Raw genomic sequence first — 26624 nt, forward strand, 5'->3', positions numbered from 1 at the left:
TTTTTTTTTTTTTTGATTCGAAAGCTTTGAAACTTCTATTCAAATTTGAGAAAAAGAAGCTACATCGTGAGCGCACGCGTGCTCAATAGGACTGGGAGTTTCCTCCAGCCATACAACTGAGTTCCCAATTTTTTTTGCATATTGGGCTAAGATATGGGCGGGTTTATTACCCTGCCTTTTTACATGAGAGACATCAAAAAACCTATAGTTCTGGGCTTGACGAAGGATACTGTCCGTGATAGTCTCCACCAACGAAGCTGATGTTGCCACCCCTTTCAGGGCATTATGAAGACATAGTGAGTCTGTTTCAAAAGTGACCTCACGAAAGCCCATCTCTAGCGTCCATTCCACTGCCAATTCCATTGCTTTTGCCTCCACACTAAGTGCTGACAGTGGAGCAGTAATCTTCCTGCTCATGGCTGCCATTACCAGACCCTGGTTGTTGCGAATTACCAGGCCCATGCCCGACGCTCTTGGATTGGTAAAGTGGCACCATTAACATTTGCTTTGTATCTTCCTTCCCTCGGTGCAGACCAGCAGATTTCATCTTTTCTCTTTGTGGCAAAACCTCTTCATGGGCAGCCCGATATTCCTCCACATTCCTCAGAGCTTTTCTTAGTATTTGATGCCCCTGTTTGACCGCCCCTCCATGCCTCATGTCATTCCTATTTTTCCAGATTTCCCAACAAATCATTGCAGTTTTTTCCATCATTCCCGAGTCTGTTGGGAGTGTTTCATTACATTCCAAATAATATCAATGAAATTCCAGTTTCCAGCTATCGTGAAAGGGAAAAACATTTTGCTGCTACTCCAAACCTCCTTAGCCTTTTCGCAAAACCAAAACATGTGCCCACTAGTCTCGGCTGCCTTATTGCAACTGGTGCATAGGTCGTCGTTTGTGATGTGGCGCTTCTTTAAGTTTGGGCTTTCGTGAGGTCACTTTTGAAACAGACTCACTATGTCTTCATAATGCCCTGAAAGGGGTGGCAACATCAGCTTCGTTGGTGGAGACTATCACGGACAGTATCCTTCGTCAAGCCCAGAACTATAGGTTTTTTGATGTCTCTCATGTAAAAAGGCAGGGTAATAAACCCGCCCATATCTTAGCCCAATATGCAAAAAAAATTGGGAACTCAGTTGTATGGCTGGAGGAAACTCCCAGTCCTATTGAGCACGCGTGCGCTCACGATGTAGCTTCTTTTTCTCAAATTTGAATAGAAGTTTCAAAGCTTTCGAATCAAAAAAAAAAAAAAAACAAAGGTTCATAAAGTATGCCTTGAAAAATTGAAGCTCCATCACTCAATTGCCAATAATATAAGAGAAAAAGGAAAAAGCAGTCAAAAGTCCAGTTACCGAACCTGTATGTGAAGGTGGGTGAATTGGTGCAGGTGGGAGTGTCGCAATTTCCATCCGGTAAAAAGGGTACAATTCGTACCTAACACTGCAACTAGGAAAAATTACTCTTCCCCCTTGCTTTCCACTACAACACCATGGAAGAAGCTTTATAGCAGCTTGAAGACAAGTACTACAATCGTTTCTGGACAAGTCCGCTGTGCACTGTACAAGGTTGTACAGTGTTTGAAAAGCAGAGATATTCACTTCCTTGGTCCCATACTTTTTGGCACCAATAGGAGAATTAGATGCTTGAGCTGCAGTCTCGTTCATACTCTTTGCTAGTAACTTGTTAAACTTGTCCTGTTCAGTGATATTCTGCGTGTTCAATAGGGCGAACCTTGGTTTTTTGTCAACGGTAGAGAAGAAAGACCGGTTTGAGTAACGTAACATGCACTCATCGTACCATATCACAGCGACTTTCTCTCTTGAACACTTTTTGGTTACCTCTTTCACTGCCGCAGCTACACATTCTTGGCAGAGTTGAGGGGTTACATCGCCGCGACAGAGGAAGAGGCCGTAGACGGGGTTGGGGGTGTTTTGGCCGCTGGTTGTGTTGTAGAATTCGAGGTTTTGTGTGGCGTTGGAGGAGAGTGAAGAGAGGAGGGAATTGAGATTGGATTGGTAGATGCTATTGGGGCTGAAAGTGGTGTTAGCACATACCTCTGTGAGGTGAACTGGGTCAGCAGCATGAGTAGTGGTACGGCTGAGGAAGCTAAGGCTAACCATGGAAATGAATAGAAGGGTCATGGATTCAAAGAAGTCATTTTGATAGTTCGGTCTCTTACTCTTTTGTGTAAACTCTACCTGATTTTCAGTTTATATTGATGTAGTGAGAATTGATAGATTTTTGGTAAGGAAATGTTGTCATGGAGATGCATTTTTTTGTTTTGTTTTTTTGTTCCACATGTCTTATAATAACTTGATACACGTCATGAGAAAAATGTGCATTTTTACTTAATATTTTTATGCACACACAAAATAAAAGTTTATATTAAAAAAAAATGTATATATATATATATAATTACTAGACATATATAAAAAAAATAAATTAAAAAAATTACAGGAAAAAGAAGGAAATATGTTATTACAGTTTAGTCCACATATCAATATTTTTTCTCTCTTAGTTATTGTCTTTGTTGTTTTCTGTTTTACTTTGTGCCAGGGAAAGTATTTTCTAACTTAAAAACAAAATAGGGATCCGAGAGTAAGATATCAAGTTCAAGGGCGTAGAATATGCAAGCATTTGCGTAAGGATAAGGTTAGGACTTAGGCCATGAGGCAAGTCAAACTTTTAATAATTTATATGTCCTATTCCTTTTCTAGAAGAGATTACCACCCAACAAACAAAAAAAAAAAAAGAAGAAGAAGTAAATTTTATTAACTTAATTTAGATTTGGGCTATTACTAATTAGGTTTAAAACTTTTTCAAACTGATTAATTTGGTTTTTAAAGTTAACTTAGTTCTTAAAACAATTTTAAAAAAAATAGTCTAGCAATTTGTAAAGACAGAATTGAATTTAAGAAATAAATTAGTCAATTTTAAAAACTCTTGAACCTAATTAAAAATAAACCAAACGATCAAAATATATTATTGGATTTTATTTAAAAAATCATATGGAACAGTGAAAAAGATTAAAGAATATATTCCGGTCAAAATTGTTGTGCTGCCCGAGTGCTAAGAGTCAATGATGGGTGGAGACTGGAGTGGAACTATGACCGAAGCACTGGCCAAACTGATCTACTTTCCAGTGTAGCGAAAGCGCGGTCTATAGTAGCGTTTTTGTCGTAATTCTTTGTCCAGTATTGAAATTCCTTTCCTTGATAAAAATTAAAATTCGTAGAGTTCTTTTGTGGGGTCCAGAAGAGTGTGACCAATATGAAGGGCCTTTGTATTGGTTAACAGCTTGCATATAAAAAAACTTGCATATGCGAATCCAAAGGCCAAAGCCCACTCATGCAATGTACTCATTGCTCAGTATAAATCTCTTAGTCTTAAGGTTCAGTCCAGAAGGGGTATTCTTCAAAAACGAATAAGAAATTTTTTTTTTTCTTCCACCTCATAATTTATTTATTTATTTATGTCAGTTTATTAATTAATAGGTTAAATATATTGATTTTTATATATTAATTATAGATAGATGGTGCACAAAATATTTATAAAAAATGAATTTATATAGTTATTTTCATAAAATTTATATAAAAATAACAATATGAAATTCTTCCTCATCGAAACAAAATCATGAAAGGTAAAAAAAAAAAAAAAAAAAAAAAAGGGTAAAAATCCAATAAAAATTATTAAAAATAATTGCAAGCATAAATTAGCTGAAATAATTTTTAAAAAAATATTGAATTCACTAAAGTGATATGTTTATTTTATTATTATATTAATCTGAACAATTTATATTTCTTAAATCCTTTTAGTGACATAATATAAGTGTGTGTGGAACCAACATCGCAGTAGTCTAAATTTGTACTATGTAATTATACTCATTATGGTGCACTTATTACTTATTAGTTATGTAAAATGAATTTTATTATTATTTTTATTTGATTTATATAAGAAACAATTGATTTTGAGATATGACATTTTTATTTAAAATGAGTTGTTTTGGCAACAATTGAATAAGAGCAAGGCAAAAGATAAAATCAAATTTACTTGCATGTAATCAAATTATAAAAGATAATTGAATGCTTAAATTAGTGAAAATAATTAAATATTTTTCAATTCACTTAAACAATTGATTTATATTTTTGATTATCCTCTTATCGTAAATAATTCAAGAATCCAACATGTGATTCCCATATAGGACTTGACTGAAGAAAATAGCACTCACAAATCATGATTTTTTTTTTTTTTTGGGTTTGAAATTTGGTAGGAAGGAATCGTAAACACAAAAACTGAAGAGAATGGGAGGTGCCAATGGGGCTAGAAGCACATTCCTGTGAGATCTATTTCTTTATTGTGGGAAACGGTACTGAGTATTTTTTGTTAAATCCAAATTCCGGACTGTCCAAATCATCCTGCAGGCCCATCAATGAGATTGTCCAAGTCTCATGTTCATTTTGTCCAAAGGTCCCTTAGTTCATAACTCCCCTTTCAGAAAATCACCCCCAAAAAATCACCTTTATTTGCTCAATTAACTGGACTTTCCTTCCCAATACGTATCCTATTCCTATTTTATAGAAATTTTAGTCTGCAATATTAAGTTCACCATTATGCAAGACCTAATGGCAATCTTATACAGTTGTACGCGTTCATTGTGGTACAATACTAGAAAAACTAAGCTCATTTACAGAGAATTCATCCATCTGAATGAATTTAGCCACAGAAAATGCAGGGTGTCTTGGTTTAGGAAGGGCTATTGGTTCACTTCCTAGCAATGCTACCACAGTCGACATGTTGGGTCTATCTTGTGGATCTTCCTGCACGCACAAAAGTCCGATATGTATGCACCTTACAATTTCTAATGTCGAACATGATTCCATCAAGAAGTTGTCCACAAACTCCAACACTTTATCTTCACACCATAGTCTCCATGCTTGTCAATTTAGATTTCGAATGGAGTTATATTTCACATATGCAGTCCATATTGCAATGTCTAATTCTAATTCAAGGAGACAAAAGTTAACATACATATGCAAGGAGTGTTTGGGCATGTTCTGTAAGGTAAAAACCACTATTCTTTTTTCCACTAATAATCTCAAGTAAGATTACACCAAAGCTGAAGACATCTGACTTCACAGAGAAAACTCCTTCCATTGCATATTCCGGAGCCATATACCCGCTATTTGTATACAAACATTAATACTATTATTATTATTAGTATTAAAACAAAAAAGAAGAGAAAGATATAGGAAGAAGTGGCTTACTATGTTCCAACAATTCTTTTGGTGTTTGCTATATTTTGTTTTTCATAAAAGATCCTCGCCATTCCAAAATCTGATATTTTGGCAACCATGTCATGGTCCAACAACACATTGCTAGGCTTCAAGTCCCTATGAATGATTTTAAGGCGGGAGTCCTCATGAAGATATAAAAGTCCTCTAGCAATCCCGCTAATAATGTTATAGCAAGTCTTCCAATCAAGTAATGGGCGCCTTTTGGAATCTGAAATTTAATATTAATGTTAAGTAATGACATCATGCATAAGTGTGAATTGTATAAATTTACAAGCAATCCAAAATAATATCAAGCTTATGAAACAGAATGTAGGAAGAAACAAACCAAAAATAAAAATATCAAGGCTTTTGTTGGGCATGAACTCGTATACAAGCAGCTTTTCCTCTCCCTCAATGCCAAATCCCAATAATCTCACAAGATTTCTATGCTGAAGTTTTGCAATAAGTATGATCTCATTTTTGAATTCCTCTAAGCCTTGCAATGACTTTGATGAGAACCTTTTAACTGCTACTTCCTTCCCGTCAAGTAGCACACCCTGAATGAAATAACCTCCAAACAGACAATTTAGGACCATGTTGTTAGTCGGTGTGGGACTATCATGGTAGGAAGGCAAACTAGGAGTTTGCAAAGGTTGCGTAGGTCTAGACAAGGCAAAGATTTTGTAAGTTGCTAGCTATGTAATTTTTCCTCTAATAGTGATTTTTGACAGGATTGATTTTTTCCTAGTACTGGTTTTTCATTTGAAAGGTTTCACTTCACTATTTTTATTATTTGTCAATATTGTGTGCATGATTAATTGTTTAAATTCATAATTCTTGCATTGTTAATTACTTAGGTGTTTAAAGTATATTTTTCAGTAAGGAAATGGTGAGATTAATATTGAGGATGTGTCCAACGCTTAGACTGGCTCTAGAATAGTTTACTTCGTATAATTTGTAAAATCACCACTTCAAAAGATTTTAAATTTTTCTATAAAAAAAAAAATGTATATTTATATGCAGTTAATTTTCTATGTATGCTTATTTTGAGTTATTAAAAAAAAATGCAAGAAATGAGTTTCGATTATATATACCTTGTAAACTTTTCCAAATCCACCTTCACCAATCTTGTTGTCATCTGAGAATTTGTTTGTGGCTGCTTCAATTGTCACAAAATCAAATTGCAAGGATTCTACAGCTAAATCAGCTGATATTTCACTTGCAGCTAAACATCCAAAAATAAACAAACATAAGAGAGATAACATTACAGAGATCAATGTTTGCAGATATGATGAGGTGAGAGTTTTTAGATAATCAATATATTCTTTATCATTTTCAGACAAATTACCACAAACATTATGATCGTATGAACACAAAAGCACTTGCATGAGCATACCATGATAATTAAGCAAACCATCAGATTTAACACCAAGATATGATCACCCAGGAAACCACACGGTAAAAACCTGGGGAGGATTTGACCCACCGATCCTCAAGGCTAACCTGAATTCACTATGAAAGAATTGAAGTTCATACAAAAGGACTACAAGCTCCCCGCTCGACTTCCTAATGCTACCCACCAGTAGAACTTCCTGACACGACCACGCGCAGGCTCCGAATCCACGGACTACTTCTTTCTTGAATTCCTCAATCAGCTACAAGCTCCCCGCTTGCTTTTCTTTTAATCTCCAATGGTAGCAACCTTGTTGATCATCAAGATGTTGAAATAATCTCTACCTTAAAACCCTAAGTTTATGTGAAGGAAAGCTCCTCAAGGATCTCACAAGAGATTCACATAAACTGCAAATATGAGCAACAAAGACTTAGAGAGGTTTGGGTACAAAACCCTAAAAATAAAAGAGGCAAAGAGGCACTCTAATCTCTCTCTTAGAAATCCCAAAAACGTTCTAGGGTTTTCCTTATATATAGAAGTGTTTTACTTGAATCCCAAGACGTTTAAATAGAGTTTGGGCTGAACTGAAACTCTGCAGAAAAATGAATCTGTACGTGGTTCGATCGATCGAGTCTAATTTTCGATCGATCGAGCCTTACAGATTTAGTCCAATAAATCTGCACTCACTCGATTCCAGTTTTACAAATAAACATACTTTGAGCAAGCCTAAACAAGACTAAACAACCTGTTTTGATCATGGTTTGCCAACACTACACATTAGAGTTCTAAATACATAAAATCCTAAATCTTTAGAACCTAACACCTAGGATTTCTTTTTATAAATAAATAAATAAATAAATATATATATATATATATATATTTTGTGTTGAATAATTTTTTTTTTGGTGGAACCTATGCCCTATATTTGAAATAGGTAGCTAGAGTGCTTTTATTGATTTGAAGTACCACATCAATTATCTACTTTGTGACTACCTAATATTTTTCCGTATTACAGAGGATTTTCTTGATAAGAACCATGAAATTTAAAATTAAATTAAAAATGAATTAGTAAAGGAGGTGTATCTAAATTTATTTCTTAGTTTAGTCTTTTGTATATGCATATAGAAAATTCCATCCCATTCTTACTAATACTAGGTTTTCTTTTATACAAAATTTTGTACCTTTTCCGTGCTGAAAATTTCAATGCCACTCTTCATGAAATCACATATTCCAGTAACGGTATCAAGTAAAATACAATCTCGAAGAAGCAATTTGATGCCTAGGTAGCAATATGATGTACTGATATCATGGAAGCCTAAAGAAATCACAAACAATGCTCTCTTTGATGAACAAAAACTAAATTGTTAGTTTCTGGGTAATAAACCTTGAATCTATGAGGGGTCCCTTGAATCCACAAGATGATAGGGTTCTGGAATTAACTAGAGAAAAATAGAAAAAGTCTGTATTTTTATAAATCTGAAAACTGAATTGCCTTTGAAGTCTACAATGCATTTAAATAGTAAAAAGAAAACTTGGGGCAACTAGAAACCCTAAGGCGGCTACGAAAGTATATAAAACCCTAATTTGACTAAACCTAAGCCTAAAATAACAAAAATAACCTAAAAACAAGGAAATAAATAACCTAAACCTAAAATAACAAAAATTACATAAAAATACTAGAATTAAATAATTACAAAAATTAAATATTAAATTGTGTCCTACATCAAACCCCTCCACTTGAAACAAACTCGCCCTTGAGTTGATGGTCGAAATTTGAAATCTTTCACTCCAAATAAACAAATACTTTGAATGCTTAATTAATGACTTGATCCGGTTTTGAAACTTGAATTCTTCATAAAGTTTAGCATAAAATTTATTCTCATGTACCTTCAATTTATTTGCAACATCAATGAACAAAGGATTGATAATAAAATTAAAATTTTCTACTCCAAGAAAATTAACATATTGTGTAGTAGTCATCTTCAACAAATCAACTAAAACCTAAGGATTATGAGTTGTGGACTTATCCTCATATTTAACCTCAATTGAATCTTCCACAACATTCTCAACAATTATCATCTCTTGATTTCTGTCATTATCCACATCAGCTCAACCTTCTTTTCTTTGACCTCTTCATCAAGTTTTTGGCAAGTGGTATCTTCAATCTTTAATTCAATAACTTGTTGCAAGTGTTGATCTTTTTTAACCACTTCAAAATTTCTTTAGAAATAGGCTGCTTCTTCTCAACCCTCAAACCCTTTCCTTTACTTGACACAAGGACTTGACTATGATAATTTTGGTTTTGTGGTTGACCTTCCATGTTTTGAACATATTACTTTTCATATGAATATACAGATTTATAATCAACGCTCGTATAATCTAATATATCATAATAGTTGTTAGGAAACCATAAATCAATTAATACCCTTTTCATTCTTTTCCAAGAGCAAATTGAATGCTTATCCCATCGCTTTCTATCAATTTGAATATCTTCCCACCATTCCTCTGCTTCATCGTTCAATTTATTAGATGCAGGCCGCACTTTTTCTTTATCACAAATCTTCCAAAAATTAAAATACTCTTCCAAATCAAGAACCTAGTCAATAAAATCCAACTTACACATATCTCCGTCAAAGAATGGAATTTTCTTGTAGTTAGGAGTGCGTTGTTGAATATATTGATCATTGTTGTTGTGTGATGGTTTTCTAACAAGAAGAGTAGCAATCATTTGCTTGATTTTGCCTATAATTTGTTGACTCTTTTCACAAAATTGTTGATTCACATCACGAGCCTCTTTACGAAACTCGAGGAACTCAACCCTAATGAGGACTGGGTTGTTGACGTCGTCACCGCTATCATTGTTGTGGTGGTCACTGTCTCGCCAGTTAGCCATCAGACAAGGGTAATTCAATGCTTTACTACCAACTGATGTTGCGGAAGTCTGAAAAAAACACACATGATACTCTCTTTGATGAATAGAAACTAAACTATTAGTTTCTGGGTAGTAAACCTGAATCCACGAGGGGTCCCTTAAATCTACAAGGTGATAGGGTTTTAGAATCAACCAAAGAGAAATAGACATAGTTTGTATTTTTATAAATCTGAAAACTGAATTGCCTTTGGAGGCTACAATGCATTTAAATAGTAAAAAGAAAACCCGGGGCAACTAGAAATCTAACGTAGCTACGAAAGCATATAAAACCTTAATTTGAGTAAATAACATTAAAAACACCTAAAAAGAAGGAAATCAATAACTTAAACCAAAAATAACAAAAATTACATAAAAATACTAAAATTACGTAAAAGAAAGATAGAATCTTGACAAATACTACCTATAAACTGATGTAACCCTAATGACCAAAAAAAAAAAATTTAAATCATTGATTTTTTTTTTTTTTTAAAATTTGAAAACATTAATTTATTACGTTGTCATTTTGTATTATTAAAATCAATAAAAGGTTTAATTCTTTTTTCTTCCTTGAGAACTAAGGTTCAAATCTCCTTTTCCTATGTCCTGACTATTGAGTTTAAAACTAAATAAATAAAAAGATACAAACATACCTCCATTTGACCCATCTAGGAATCTCCTAATGTCATATTTTTTAATTAAGTAGCTTGTTTTTATTGATTTGGAGAACCCCATCAATTGTACTCTGTGAGTTCCTAAAATTTTCATGGTATGGAGGATTTTCTTAATCTGAACCATGATTTTAAAACTAAAATACACAAAGAATTAGAAAAAGAAGTGTTTCTCAATGTTTTTTCTTAGTCTAGTAATTGTGTAACTCTCATGGGCATTTATAATGAAATACCGTTTATAGCAAAGTCAATCCCATTCTTACTGATACTAGGCTTCCTCTTATTCTCAATTTTCTTCTTTTCCATGCTTAAATTTCAATGCAACACTTTATGAAATCATACACATTCCAGCTATGATATCCAGTAATATACAATCTTGAGGACGCAATTTATTGCCTAGTTAGCACTAAGATGAGGGAATGAAAATTCATGCAGCCTAAGCCAAAAACCATTGGATAGGTATTCTTTAGATGGAAGAGAGTAGAGTGTTCACCTTTGGTGAAGATTTTGCTGATTTGACAGTAATTCTAACTTGTGCTTCTTCTATTGTGTTTGATTGGGAGAATGAAGGAGAAAGGAAGAGAGGTATGCTTAATATGCAAGAGTAAAAGTTAACATGAAGTTGTATGCTTGCCATTCTCTCACCATAATGACAAGTGCCAACTTAAAATGAAGTTGCATTAAATTAAAGTATTCCCTACCAATTCTATCATATATATACATATATATATATATATATATATAAAAGTATTCCCTACCAAATGCAAATAGCTTCGGTCTAAACCGCATGGATGGATTATCCTCAAATGTGAATGAAAAACATTCTTAAATAGACTGAACGGACCAAAGTAGACCGAAAACGGACCAAATAGATGGAAGTGGACCATGTTAGATCGAGGTGGACCAAATGGACAGAAGTGTACCGAATGGACAAAAGTGGACTAAAACGGACCAAATAGAATGAAGTGGACCGATTTAGATCAAAATGAACCAAATGTACAGAACACAGAAGTGGACGGAATGGACCAAAGTGGACAGAAACGGAGCAAAGGGACGGAAGTGGACAGATTTAGATTGAAATGGACCAAATAGATAGAAGTGGACCAAATGGACTGAAGTGGACGAGAAGGACTGAGTTAGACTGACGTGGACTATATAAATGGAAATGGACCGAAAGGACTGAATTGGACATAAGTGGAAAAAGGGACCGAATTGGACTGAACTGGACCAAAATGGACCGAAATGGTGTTTTTATTGATTTGGATTTTGGAGTAGCTAGAAATTTCCGATAGAATGGAGAACTTTCTTCATCAAAACCATGATTTCTAAATTTATACAAAACAAAGAATTAGAAAGTGTGATGGTCTCAATTTTTTACAAAAGAAGCATGTTTTTTTACAAAGAAAAGGAAACATGCTCTCCTCATTTTACATATTAAACATTGAAATTCTTTCATATGATAACCCGAAATTGTCTCAAAATTTAATTTTTAAAAAAAAGAAAAAAAAGAAAGCTTGGAAAACTAGAAGATGGACACGTCGAATTCTATTACCAGTTTAGAGATTGCATAAGCAAGCACTTCTTAGAAGACTGTTTTCCCCTGCAATCCGTCCAGCTTCGGACCGCAGGAGACTGTTTCTCTTCCTCTGATTCTAATTTTCCAAGTTTTCCATAGTTTGGTGTGCTTTATTTTTGCTTTGATTCTGTTAGAATCTGAAAATCTTGAGCATAAAACTTAATTTTCAAAATCACATGTGTTTTGCATCCTACATTGATAGGCATGTTTTCCCTCTGACCTTGTTGTTTTTGAGCTGGGATCAAGACGCAGAACTCTTTCTCATTTGGTGATCAATATGTGCACTTCAATGTCAGCATTCCAGCGTAGGTTTCCTTGTTCTTGATGAAAATCAATAGCATCATATGGGAACTTCACTATACTTTGTAGCCTCTCATTTGACTACCAGTTTTATTTGTCGTGTTCAAAGTAGATTAAAATGTGCTTGATTTGGAGAATCTATATATTTTGCCTGAATCAGACCCCAAGGCAATGTGAATTAATTGAAGAGTTTGCCAAAGAAGAGCTACTGCTGGAGCATCCGGGTAAAATGTAAACCAGAGATGGCTTCATTGTCTGCATTTGTAGCTTTTATTGTGTTTAAGGAGGTTGATTTCACCTTTGAAATCTAATGCAAAATTTTCATGTGCATGCTGTGGCATTTTCTACTATGGAGACCAGATTTTTGAAGACTTCTTCCGTCATAGACTTGGCGGTGAAGATGTCTAGGTTTGCTTGCTGTTTATGCGCATATCATTCGTTTTTACGTTTTTGATTTGGTTCTTCCGACCTGCATTTCATCATTGATTAATCATCACAGATCACAGTTATCTCTTGAACTATCCTTCATAGAGGCTGTTCAGGGAAGCACCACAACAGTGACATTTCAAACTCATTTGCCATGTGAACCTTGTGGTACGGTGGGTTTTATTCACTAATCAAGTGTTTCAAATGATTCTGCAGTTTTACTGCTGGCAGATATTTTTCCAGAATTTTGGTTGTTTTGCTCTGTTTGGTTGGTAGAGTTAATTTAGTTCTGAGGAAAGGTTCCCAACATAAGATTTTATTCTATACATTTTTACGGAGGATAAAAATTATTTATGGCGCAGATTACTTGTCCTCAGTGTCATGGAGAATGGGAAATTGTGCCGGTATGTTGCATTTATCTGAATTTACTTGCAATCATTAACGTAAATCTGAAAGTAATCAATTGAATTGCACTTAAAAAAAAAAAAATACTGAAGAAATTTATGTATAGTGCAAACAACTATTGAAGCAAGAATCCAATTGTAAACAACAGTAACAGAGAAACTGAGAAGAAGAAAAGGATGGAGATGAAGAAGAAGAGTGAGAGAGAGAGAGAGAGAGAGAGAGCAAAGATTGTAAAACTGAGTAATTCTTGCTTAATTAATTTCAGTGGTATACAAACGTATTTATAGTACAAAGCCCAAGCTTAACTATATAACAACCAATCCACATTATACGGATCTAATCCGTGATTCAAGGAGCTAAGCTCAACAGATTTTCGCGCCAAGTCTAAGAGTTTCTGAGTTCACGGAGAACGGTACCATTTTAAGACTCAATTACTAACACATATGACATAAGCAAATTCTAACGGTAACTCCCATATTCTATCTTCAACCTCAGGCGCTGCAATCCCTAAAACCAGACTCTTCGTGCTTTGCTTTTTTGAGGACCAAGGAAAACAAGGAGGCCAGAGTAGGAGCGACGATCGGTGGGATCCCCTTTGAATTAAATTTGAAAGCTCACTTTTTAAGAAGCGATCAACAGTTGTAGACATAATTTTTTTAGCCTTCTCATGCTGGATGACTGGACGTACTAATTGCAGTTATAAGTTTTGGGCTCTAGGGAAATTCAGGGATAGTTTTTACTTTTTAGATGTGGGGCTCATCTGCAGGTGAAGTTGATGCCAGTCTGAAACTTTTTGCAGTTTAATCCGTGTACTATACATGAATCACAGTGACTTTATTAGGCATTCATATTATGTGGTTTCTTCACTTCCATTTGTGTTGATTATGTATGATGGTTGGTGCAAAGTTTACTATATTATATATTTCTATCCCTATTGTTTTTTTTTTTTTTTTTACCGGTTTGTTATATTAGAGATAAATAGTTCATGGTTTTCCTAAGTCTCTAATACCAGTTAATTTTTTTTTCTGCAGCCTAAGTATATCTACAATTCATGCAAAGGAAGGCGAGTTGTATTAGGAACGAAGTCAGTCAAGCTTAATATCGTGCCAGGTATTTCTTTTTTCAGGTCCAATTTACAAATGGTTTGATAATTTATGAACGATACAAGCTTAAAATGATAATTTCTATCCTTTTTGTTTGTTGCAACATGGTGTCTCCAATGCAAAACTAATGAATATTAAAATTTCAGGTTCATGGGGGCTCAAGCAGTGTTGGTACATTTACAATTCAGATAGCTAAATACTATGGGGCAAGTGTGTTTGTTACTGCAAGTCTGGTTTCCAAGTATCACTTTTCTTCTAGCGCATTAGTTTGGTTTCCAAGTATTCATATATTTTTAGATTGTGATTGGCAATGAGTGATGACAAATTGGCCGTTTGCAAGGATCCTGGGGCTGATGTTTGCATCAATTACAAGACATGGGATTTTGTTAAAAGGGTGAAGGAAGAAACAAGTGGATTTATTTTTTTTTAATATTGAAACCTCAGTTTTCCTCAATGTTTATAGAGATTGATGTTTTTCATTATTCTTTTTGCAATGATTATTAGGTGATAAAAAAACAACTAATTAAATGCTCAATGGCAAGAGTTTATGTCATTCTGGATCTTATTAGGCTCTAAAGACTTTTCTTGATTTTTTTTTGTCCACTTTTCTTTTTGCATTCACAATTATGCAATTTTGTTCTCCCGCCATCTTTCATTATCCTTTAATTTTTCATTATGTTTTTGTTTACATTTCAAATGGCATATCTACTATGGATAGCTCCACATCTGATGGTAAAAGTGATTTTGTAGAGAAAATGTCCTATTGAGAAGTGATTTTTTTTCTAAGTAAATAGTTTCTTCGTACATACTTTTTTTTATACCATTTTTCAACTTCCCATTTATTACTCTATCAAGCCAAATCTATTTCCATTTTCTATTCAACCACCTCTCTCTCTCTCTCTCTCTCTCTCTCTCTCTCTCTCTCTCTTAATTAACGTTTCCTAACTTTGAAAATAAAATATATATATATATATATATATAGAGAGAGAGAGAGAGAGAGAGAGAGAGAGAGAGAGAGTTGGGTTCAAGTTACACCTGGTGTAACTTTAAGCAATGTTACACCACCCAATAACTTGTTATTGAATTAATATTTTGAAAATCCAACTGTTCTATATGTTCTTAACATGCATGCCAATTTTCATATCAATTGGATGCTATTTACCATATGATTTATAAACTCATCTTTTATGCATTATTTTAAATTACAAAAATTTGAATTTTAACAATTGATTGATAACATGGCTATTAATCTTTGATCACCCCGAAATTTTGCAAGCATGGAGAATATACGAAGATAATGTAATCTAACAGTGGATTTGTCAATATTCGCATCCAATTAAAAAATATTGAGTGGTGTAACATTACTTAGAGTTACACCATATGTAACTTGAACCCAACCCATATATATATATATATATATGTATATATATATATTTTTTTATTGTTGTTGTTGTTGTTGTTGTGTGTGTGTGTGTGTGTATTTGCAATTACTCTAGCCTATTTCTGCAAATTTGAGAAGTCTCTCTAAAGTGAGTTTTTTTCCCCCATATTTTGCAGGTTTTCCCGATTAATTTTGTTCGTGATGTGCCATCAAAGATCTCAAGTGCCAACAACATTGGTTCCCATAAACCAACCAAAAAAATCTCAAACCTATGGTGAAGAATATAGTAAAAGAATTGTAGTGGGGTTTGGCTACTATAGTTTATGTGATCGTTAACCAATGTTTAGAAAGTTGTGTATCAGATAGAAATGTATATTCAATTTTCGAGTAAATTGAAGATGCATTCACCATTATGGATAAAGTATTCCCTTTATATATACATAGCATAAATCTATTTTGTTGTATGTACATATTAGTTGTAAGATGAATATAGATGCATATTAGGACAAGATATGCTACTCTTTTTTTGGTTATGAATTGTAACAAATTTAGATATTATTTTGGGATGCCTTTGCTAGAAGACTTTGCCTTAAAATCCACGAATACCAATTGGATTTGAGAAAATCCAAGAAGATGTATGCTTGGCTATTTGAAGAAATTGAATTTAGATAAAATATGAAGAAGACCAATTGAATTGAATTGAGTTCCCTTTCATAAGTCCTCTCTCTCCCTCTTATATTTTTTATTTAATTTTTGTTTGAGTTATTACTTAGTCATTTTGAAAGTGAGAATTTGAATTTATATCAAAACACAATCTTGGCTATGTATTTGAATGCGTCTATTGGTTATTTGAGTAATATCAAGTGTATTTTTATGATGAGTTTTAATTATCATGATAATATCCTTTAAGAGAATGAGAAATTTGAATAATATATTTGAAACTTAAAAAGTTTAGTTGTAAATAAAAAAAATTGGGAAAACATAATGCACCATAACATAATTAGAAGAATACAAACCACCTAAAAAATGGATAAATATCAATCAAATAAACCCAAAAACAATAGAATGATTTATTTGTAGAGATAGAGAGATGGAAAATAATTTTAAAAATTGTTTAAATTTTAAGGAGAACAAATTATACATTATATCACAATTACAAAATATTTATCTTTTCCCACGCATCGCGTGGGTTTGCGACTAGTTCGAATAACTTATAAGAAATCTACAAATTAATATTGGACAACTCATTTTGATAATATCTAATTAATTAAGAACTTATATTTTTCGAATTATTGTAGTATTAGAAAGACAAGCCTTTTTTCCAAAATTTGTGTTGGAAAACCAAATTCATACTTGGTTTTTCAATTTATATTGATGACATTAGTTGGTTTACATAATATACATTTTTTACATGTTTTAAATTATACAAGGAATGCTAATAATTTTTTGCACATACCAAACACTAGAAAACGTTTTTCAGCTCATTTTCAAAGTTGCTACAAAATATAGGAAAATATAATAGTTTATCATAAAATAAATTTTTGAAAAATGATTCATTTTCCAAAACTCATTAATGTCTAAAAAAACAGAGTGTAAAGCAGAGAAGAGTTCAATAGAGGAGGGCTTGCCAAGATAAAAGACCTTGGAAGACGAGCTCGTTAAGAAGAGTTGATCAAGAAGGGAATTGCAAAATAATATTATGAACGTGGCACCTACTTGTGAAAGAGATGATCACAAGTCTCTTAGGCTTCGTTTGGTTGGAGGTGAAATAGGGAGGATGGAAAAAAATAAGAGAAAATAAGAGAGAAAATAGGTGAGAGAGGTGTTTGGTTAGGAGGGAGAATGAAAGGAAAATTTGGTGGGGTCCAGGTGTTTTCTCCCCTAACCCACCAAAATCCTATCTCTCCAATTTGAAGAGAAAACTTGGGGGACTTTATTTAAACCCAATCAATTAAATTCTTACCTCTCTTTTTGTTAAGTTGAACGTGGAAATCTCAGGAAATGTTGGCATTTGACTATGCTTCAACCAACTTAATAATATTTTCTTGTTTTTTGGTTCACATTGTTCATCACTTTTTCTTTTCACATTTTTTTTTAAATTTCTTTTTCTTATTCTTGTTTTTGCCCCACCCTTTTATATTTCTATTTCTTCTATTCACTGTTCGTTCACTTCGTTGTTTCAAGTTTCTTTTTTATTTATTATTTTTTTCCACCAGTTTTGGATTCAGCTTCTGCCTTTTAAAATAATAACTTAAAAAAAATGAAGTGCCCATATATAATTTTTTATATAAATAAGTGTATAAAAAATTGTGTTTTCTTTTGTTTTATTTAATAGGAACATAATTGCAAATTTATACCAACTTCATTTTTCATAGTTTTCCATCTCTTCACTTTTCCATCCTCCCAAACAAACACATATGAGAGAAAACTAAATTTTTTCTATCCTCTCACTTTTCTATCCCTTCCCCATTTTCTATTCTCCCACTTTTCCACTCCTCCAACCAAATAGACCTTCAATGAAGTGCCCATTTACTTCATTTTTAATATTCATATGCAACTAATTAGTTACATTTGGGAAATTATATTTTTGATATTGAAAACATGTCAAGCAATTGAAAGATATTGCAAGATCTAGTTTTAACGGTTAGCATTTATTGATTTGGTGAAACTAATTACTCAAGATTAATGGTAATTAATTTTGATTGGACATTAAAATAAATAATTAAAATGAATGAAATTTTATGGTTGGTTGAGTTCATTTTTTATATTGTAGCCGGATGTATTGAATTAAAATGAGTAAGTTGATAAAATTTAAAAATTGTTATATAATATGATTTTTAGGTTTTCCTGTCCCCAAAGAAGTGATGAACAAGGACGGATTTCGCTTACCTCGTCTCGTCTTCCCTTCCCCCTTCCTTGAATTTTTTTTCTCTGTTTTATATTTAAATGATTTCTACATAATTTTTTTTCTTTGTTATACATATGCTATTTACAATTTATTTTTTTATATACCATATTATCATCCCCAAAACGCTTACTTTCTCTCTTTTTTACCACTCTCATGACTATCCTATTGCCTCACTTTCATCTATACCTTATTAATGTCAAAGTTACCTCGTTAGGGATGGAAAAATTCCTCTAGGGATGGAAGATGGGTCCAACCGTCTAGGTGCCTTGTCTTTTCTAGTATGATATAGTACTTATAGTTTTGTCCTCATCTCTTGAGAACTAATGGTGGCAGAAATTAAGGAAAAATATATATATATATATATATTATGACTATGGATTTTTGGTGTGAGATAACAATGGAAAATTACTAGATATTTTCAGTAGTTTCTCTTCTGGTCAGGTACCATTATAAGTTTTTCTTAATTATTTGATTATTGAGTAAATGGTGTCTAAAAAATTGTTTTAGATGATATCTAAGGATTTTAGAGGAAGTGTTAGAGAAAAGTTTTTTTGTGGTGTGCTAGTTATGGTAAACCTTATCCTAATTGCTTATATTTTCGCATATTCAGAGTGTTAGGCCTAACTTACTAAAGTATATATTTATGAAATTGGATTTCATAAATATATGATGAATAACTTAAAGGATTAAACCGGGTACTCAAGGATTAAGATGTAGTAATCTTCAAAGTGGCAATCTACATTCATGACTTTGTATTACTACGAATATTTTATGAAGGGGTTGTATGTATAATAAAGTCTTGGGATATAATTTATTAATAAGACTTAGTGTGCAATTATATTTATATAGTGGTATTAAATATGATTAATGACTTGTCAAGAGTTGACAGAAAAGCCCAAGACCCATTAGAGCTAGAGTCTTATTTGTTCCCTTTTGGTCCCACTCCAAGCCACATACTAAAGCTCAATTGGAATGGCCCAAAAAGTTAGCCCAATTAGATAATTAGTTATAAGGAAGAAACATACAGAATTTTATAAGAAAATGAAATGGTTTTATATGTGAGTGTTGGACACTCTATGATTCTCCCTTGAACACAAACATATAAACTGATTCAGAGACCATACTTCTTAGGCACAAGTGAAATTGGAGTAAAGATTAAAATTGTTCTCAAGTACTTCTAATTTTTTGTTTTGAATTTCACCGCACCAAGGTACACTCTCTTGTTCTTATATTCTGAAATTTACATAGTGATGGGATAGCAAAAATCACATCTATGGTTCATCCAAAGATGTCATCCATGATCAACTGTTAGCCAAACAGCCAGTCCATCTCTGATTCGTCCAGATAGGTCGTCCCGCAGTATTAATCAATTGAATAGACTTCAAGGAATCAGATGAGAAGGGTCGTCCATGTGCAAAGCGCATGGACGATCACACAAGTTGGACAAAGAGTCGTCTATAGGCATTGCACATGGACGACCACACAACACTTAGCAAATTCTGGAGCGGTTAATCGACCTGTGTTCATCGCCGCCAATTCCTCCCAAGTATGTAACTTCCAAAGGCGGTTATGATTTCTGTAACCGTTGAGGAAGTTATGTCTGGATTCCAAAAATCTGGGGGAAGTTAAAGAGCCAATAATCGCCCCAAAGTACCCTATATAAGGACTGGTCTGAACCATGCAAAGATATGAAAAAACTCTGAGATTTTACTCCCAAAAAGTTGGAACTCCATTTGAGAGAAGATACTAACTTTGCCATTGGAGGGTATTTGGCCGGTCCACCTCGGTCATCCTTTGATTGTTTTCTCTCTTTACAGGCCTCCGCTAACGCCATAGTCCACCGAAGCCGAAGTGTTCAACTAACTGATCTCTTCCATCATCAGTTGGCGTCGTCTGTGGGGAGCGTAAGGTTTTACGATTTGGCTTTCTAGGAAAAAAGGTTGAATGGTTCGGACGAGGTCGAGGGCTACAAGCCCAGGCCATCAGGGAAGCAGAGACACTTCAAGCAACCCCCATCGCGATCACCAATCAGCGCCTATCATGCAGTCGCCTTCCATCCAACACATGCAATCCATGGCAGCCGCTATGGCGGAGTTAACTCGCCAGAATCAAGAGTTGACTAGGGAGATGGAGAGGCAGCGCCGTGAAGGACATGCTGAGAGACAATCCCAGAGTCAAGAAGATAAAGGGAGAAATGTCGAGCCCGAGACTCAATCAAAAGGCACCACTTCGCGAAGGGTGCCACATTTGGAGAAGGAAATGGATCAGATGAGGAAGGTTATGGACGAGATGAAGGAGAACATGAGAAGGGAAAATCCCGTTGAGGATTTGGTTCACCGAACAGATTCCCCTTTCACGGCTTCCATCAATGGGCATCCCTTACCGCCGAAGTTCAAAATGCCTTCCCTGGATTCATATGATAGAGCGCGTGATCCTTTTGATCATATTGCTACTTCTAAGACCACAATGCATCTCCAAGGGGTTCCAGATGAGATTATGTGCAGAGCCTTTCCTACCACCTTAAGGGACCAGCGTGAGTATGGTTCAGCAAAATATCCCCGAATTCTGTAAGTTCTTTCGAGGAGTTGAGCAAATTATTTGTTAATAATTTCATTGGGGGACAGAGGCACAAGCGTTCCTCGTCTAGCCTATTAACCATAGAGCAAGGACAGAATGAAAGCCGGTGTTCCTTCATCACACGCTTCAACAGGAAGCCCTAACAGTAGACGAGGTGGACGACAAGCTACTGTTGGCAGCCTTCCACAATGGGGTTAACTCGGACTTATTCATTCATAAGCTGTATGAAAAAGAGCCCCAGTCCATGGCTGAACTCATTCATTCAGCCCAAAACTTCATGAACGCAGAAGACCAATCATAGCTAAGAAGAGGAAGAGAGCTGAGAGAATGGAAATCAACCCCACACACCACTCTGAACAAGGGCCTCGCCCAAAGAAGGGACGAACGGAAGATAAAAAGGATCAAGACAGAGATAGCAGGAAGGCAGGCCCTTCAGCAAGGAATCAGAATTACACACCTTTTAATGCCCCACTCGATCAGGTTCTTATGCAAATTAAGGATGATCCTTCCTTAAAGTGGCCAGAGAAGATGAAAGGAGATCCGAACAAGCGCAATAAGAATAAATATTGTCACTTCCATAGAGATCATGGGCATGACACAGACAACTGCTACGACTTGAAGCAGCAGATCAAAAATGTCATCAGACAAGGAAAGTTGAGGCATTTCGTTGGAAGGGATCATAAAAATGAAAAATTAAAAGCAAAAATAGAAGAGTCATCACGGCTCCCACTCGGAGAAATAAGGGTTATCATTGGTGGGACGTCGGCAGGACAATCTTCCAAGGCAAAGAAGACGTATCTCAAAGCGGTGCAGAACGTCCAACTCTCTGGACGACCCCCAAGGACGAAGGAAATAGACGAGCCAACCATCTCTTTTACGGACGAAGAAGCTGAGAGGATCCATCATCCACACGACGATGCAATCGTCATTACCCTACTCATAGCAGATTACAAAACCAGGAGGGTGTTGGTGGATAATGGAAGCTCAGCAGATATATTATATTATCCTGTCTTCCAGCAGATGAGGCTTGGACGAGATCAGCTTCGTCCAACATGTTCGCCACTGATAGGATTTTGAGGAATGAAAGTACAGCCCGTAGGTACCATTACCTTGCCTGTAGTAGTAGGGTCATACCAGAAGCAGATAACTAAGGAAGTGAATTTCCTTGTGGTGGATTGTTCATCCTCATACAACGCCATCATTGGAAGACCAACCTTGAACAGTTGGAAGGCGGTAACATCTACCTACCATCTATCAGTCAAATTCCCTACAGAGTGTGGGATTGGACAAACACAAGAAAATCAGTTGGCAGCCAGAGAGTGTTATCTAGCCATGTTGGCTGTGGACGAGCAAATGCAGACTATGAGTATAGAAGAAAGAAGAATTGTTGCAGAACCGACTGAAGTATTGGAAGATGTTTTATTACGAGAAAATGATACTGAGAAATTTACTAGAATTGGAACAAGTATGAAGGAGAAGGCGAAAGAAGACCTCGTCTAGTTTCTAAAGAAGAATGCCGATGTTTTTGCATGGAGTCATGACGACATGCCTGGCATTGATCCAAGTGTAATCACTCATCGGCTAAACGTGTCCCCCTCTTCAAAGCCTATTCGTCAAAAGAAGAGGGTGTTTGCCCCTGAACGAGAGAAGGCTATCAAGGAAGAGGTTCAAAAACTAACCACAGCACAGTTTATCCAGGAAGTCTATTACCCGGATTGGTTGGCAAATGTAGTGATGGTGAAGAAGGCAAATGGCAAATGGAGGATGTGCATCGACTTCACTGACTTGAACAAGGCTTGCCCTAAGGATAGTTATCCTTTGCCACGTATTGATCAACTGGTTGATTCTACAGCTGGCCATCAACTGTTGAGCTTCATGGATGCCTTCTCAGGATATAATCAGATAAAGATGGACGAGGCAGACCAAGAAAAGACATCTTTTATTACCAGTCAAGGTTTATTTTGTTACAAGGTGATGCTCTTCGGTCTAAAGAACGTAGGGGCAACTTATCAAAGGTTGGTGAACCACATGTTTCGTCCACAAATAGGACGGAATGTGGAGGTGTACGTGGACGACATGCTTGTGAAGAGCTTAGAGAGGGAAGCCACTTAGACGATCTTCAGGAAACCTTTAAAACACTTAGGCGATATAAGATGAAGCTGAACCCAAGTAAATGTGCATTCGGAGTATCGTTAGGAAAGTTTCTAGGATTCATGGTTTCAGAGAAAGGAATTGAGGCAAATCCCGACAAGATCCAAGCCATATTGAACATAGAACCACCGAAGAACATCAAGGAAGTCCAATCCCTAACTGGACGAGTTGCAGCTCTGAACAGGTTTGTCTCAAAAGCCACTGACAAGTGTTTACCCTTTTTCAAAATTCTCAGGAAGGCATTTGAATGGACGGACAAGTGTCAAAGGGTCTTCCAAGACCTAAAGCACTATCTTACCACGGCCCCATTGTTAAGTCCGACTGTGCTAGGAGACGAATTATATTTATACTTAGCAATGTCCCCACATGCTGTGAGTTCAGCATTGATCAGGGAGGAAGAAAAGGTGCAGAAGCCTGTGTATTACACTAGCCGGGCACTGAGAGGGGCAGAAGAAAGGTACCCATTGATAGAGAAGTTAGCATTCGCACTAATAACAGCTTCTAGGAAGTTAAGACACTACTTCCAAGGTCATGTCATCAATGTCATGACAGATCATCCACTCAAGAAGGCAATGAATAAACTTGAAGTTGCAAGACGACTAATTCAATGGGCAGTTGAGCTCGGTGAGTTTGATATTCGGTACCAACCGAGGAATGCAATAAAAGCTCAAGCCTTGGCAAATTTCATTGCAGAGTTCACTCCAAGTTATGAGGACTTGGATGACAAAGAAGACAATAAAAAATGGGTCGTCCATGTAGATGGATCATCTATACTGTATGCAGGAGGTATAGGAGTGGTTTTGCAATCTCGAAAAGGAGATAAATTAAATCACAAGGTTCACTTGCAGTATCAAACAACTAACAATGAAGCAGAGTATGAAGCCTTTCTTAAAGGGTTGGAGTTAGCTAAATCTGTGAAGGCAGATTCAATACTCGTCTTGGGAGATTCTCAGTTGGTCATAGGCCAAGTAAATGGGATGTGTGAAGCCAAGGAAGACAGAATGAAGAAATATTTGAAGAAAGTGGTACGCCTTGTGAAGAAATTCAAAAAAGTTAATTTTGTTCAAATCCCGAGGGAAGAGAACATAGAAGCAGATACTCTAGCGAAGGAAGCCTTCTCTAATGAAGCAATGAAGTTTGGTGAAATACAATACATGCCAAGCATAGACCTCCCAGAGATATTGCAAATAGAAGGCGAGGAGAATTGGATGACCCCAATAATATCATACCTGAGGGACGGAAGGCTTCCAGAGCGGAAGGACGAAACTAGGAAGCTCAGAGTTAAGTCAGCTAGATATGTCCTTATGGATGAAGTGTTGTACAAAAGAGGTTTTTCACAGCCATACCGGAGGTGTTTAGCTCCAGACGAGGCAAATTACATGCTGAGAGAAGTTCATGAAGGAGCATGTAGAAACCACTCAGGAGCTAGATCACTCGTCCACAAGGTCATCAGTGCAGGGTACTACTGGCCAACCGTACAAGCTTATGCTAAGGCATATGTTGAGGTATGTGACCAATGTTAACGTTTCAGTAATATTCCTAGACAGCCTTCAGAATACCTCACCCTAATGATGGCCCCTTGGCCTTTTGCACAGTGGGGTTTGGATATGTTGGGTCCCTTTCCAACTAGAACTAGACAGATGAAGTTCTTGGTGGTAGGGATAGATTATTTCACTAAATGGGTGGAAGTTGAACTCTTAGTGAAAATTACACAACAAAATGTCAAAAATTTCGTCTAGAAGAGCATTGTATGCAGATTTGGAGTACCAAGAGTACTAGTATCTGACAATGGACGATAGTTTAACAACACCCCCTTTAGAGAATTCTGTGAACAGCTTGGAATCAAGAATCATTATTCCTTACCCTCCCACCCACAGGCTAACGGACAAGCAGAAGTAGCAAACCGATCATTGTTGAAAATCATCAAGACTCGGCTTGAAGGGGCAAAGGGAGTATGGCCGGATGAATTACCAGGTGTTTTGTGGGCTTACAGAACAACAGCGAGGACTCCCACAGGAGAGACTCCTTTCAAACTGGCTTATGGGAGCGAAGCAGTCATACCTGCAGAAGTGCATATGGTCAGTCATAGGATGATGAAGTATCATGATGAGGAAAACAACGAACAGCTTCGTCTTAACTTCGATCTCATAGACAAGGTAAGAATGGACGCAGAGCAAAGAACAGTAAGGTACAAAAATCTCATGGCAAAGCAGCATAATGCTATGGTGAAACCTAGGCGCTTCAGCATTGGGGATCTCATCCTTAAAAGGGTTTCTTTGGCCACCAAAAACCGGGCCCATAGGAAGCTAGGACCAAACTGGGAAGGACCTTACAGAATTATCAACTCCAAGAGACAAGGATCCTACTATTTGGAAGCCTTGGATGGACGAAAGTTAGAGTACCCGTTGAATGTTGAACACCTAAGGAGATACTATCAATGAAGGGTGATCATGGACGAGCCCTGACATGGACGAGACTCTTGGACGTTTGAAGTAATGCTTAATATTATTTTCCAATATTTGCTTATTACTATTGTGTTTTAAGTGTATAAGTATTTGTGCTGCTCATGGACGAAGTTATGTTGTATTATGTATTTTTAATTCCCTGAAAGCACATGCTCTCAAGCATGTGCCATGATTGTGGACGAATGATTACATAGTATGGATTTCCAAATATATATATATATATATGATGTGTTTTAAGTACATGTATTATTGTATGGGAATCTTCCATTTTCTATGATCCAAGATGATCCATGGAAGGCGAAAGGCCAAAGACGAGTAAAATCTTTGGACGTAAGGAAGTATCGTCTAAAAGCTTTCCTTTAGATAAGGATAAAGCAAGAAAAATAAACAAGGTATGTCCGTCTAAGCTCAAGACGAGACAAACCTAAAGTATGATCGTCTAAACCATGGACGAACAATGTGCGTGTAAAAACACCATAGGCCCATAGACGAATCTAACCAACTTAACAATTCAGCCCATGGACGAGCATTTGTTGGGAAAATTTAATTAAGGACAAGTAAATAATCGTCCTAAAATTTAAGCAACAAATAAATCTGGCAAAAAAACGTCATTCATGGACGAACTTTGCTTGAAAGTGAACATCTCATGATGTTATACAGGAAGGGATTCGTCCATATGTTCAAGATGAGATAAAACCTCCATAAAAGGGAAAATCCCACAACCACAAAAATGGTATGGATGATATAAATGAAATTTGTTCACAAAGCTTAAGGAGTATTCAAACACAATGAACAACGAAAAGGAAAAGCATTCATACATTCATAAAATTCAAAGGGTAGACGACCACCGTCCAAAAACCCTTAAAAGAGTAATGAGTGCTTATTCATAAAACTCGTCCATAAAACTTGGACGAAGAAATTGTACTTGAATAAATTCTAGAAGAAATAAGCAAAAGCCTAAAACACTGGGCACCTTCAAATAAAATTAAAATATAAACTTTCTCAATGAAAGATGAAATCACTTGAATTGACCACTGGGAGCATTCTTTGGATCATCTTGTGTCACCTCGTTATTAGCGTCGTCCA

The 26624-nt window shown here is 35.6% G+C and overlaps 3 protein-coding genes across 6 annotated transcripts in view; 1 reads left to right on the forward strand and 2 right to left on the reverse strand.

Moving 5' to 3' along the window:
* LOC112036328 (cysteine-rich receptor-like protein kinase 10) overlaps nucleotides 1-2247 on the reverse strand; it is a 6133-nt gene extending 3886 nt beyond the window's left edge. For 2 of the 4 annotated variants that reach the window (XM_065761435.1, XM_065761434.1), the window contains exon 1: nucleotides 1359-2247. In XM_065761435.1, coding sequence (XP_065617507.1) covers nucleotides 1359-2142 — 784 coding nt within the window. In that variant the 5' untranslated portion in view covers nucleotides 2143-2247. The remainder of the gene's footprint in view (nucleotides 1-1358) is intronic. The other 2 variants (XM_065761437.1, XM_065761436.1) reach the window with 2 other exon arrangements.
* Nucleotides 2248-4500: 2253 nt separating this feature from the next.
* LOC112036310 (cysteine-rich receptor-like protein kinase 6) lies at nucleotides 4501-6710 on the reverse strand (the record flags this gene model as incomplete). The annotated part of the gene is made up of 6 exons (XM_065761424.1): nucleotides 4501-4934; nucleotides 5026-5180; nucleotides 5266-5503; nucleotides 5621-5831; nucleotides 6369-6499; nucleotides 6671-6710. Coding segments are annotated over 6 exons (1059 nt in total), but the record flags the coding sequence as incomplete, so codon positions are not given.
* A 14539-nt stretch (nucleotides 6711-21249) lies between these two features.
* On the forward strand, nucleotides 21250-21999 carry LOC136062415 (uncharacterized). Its single transcript, XM_065761425.1, has one exon. The coding sequence runs from the start codon at nucleotides 21250-21252 to the stop codon at nucleotides 21997-21999; it is 750 nt and encodes a 249-aa protein (XP_065617497.1).
* Nucleotides 22000-26624: the final 4625 nt, after the last annotated feature.

Source organism: Quercus suber, unplaced genomic scaffold, assembly GCF_002906115.3.
Source record: "Quercus suber isolate HL8 unplaced genomic scaffold, Cork oak 2.0 scaffold_412, whole genome shotgun sequence".
Classification (NCBI taxonomy): domain Eukaryota; kingdom Viridiplantae; phylum Streptophyta; class Magnoliopsida; order Fagales; family Fagaceae; genus Quercus; species Quercus suber.

Excerpts from the sequence above, each read along its gene's own strand:
- LOC136062415 (XM_065761425.1), top strand. The coding sequence starts at position 21,250 with ATGGAAATCAACCCCACACACCACTCTGAACAAGGGCCTCGCCCAAAG.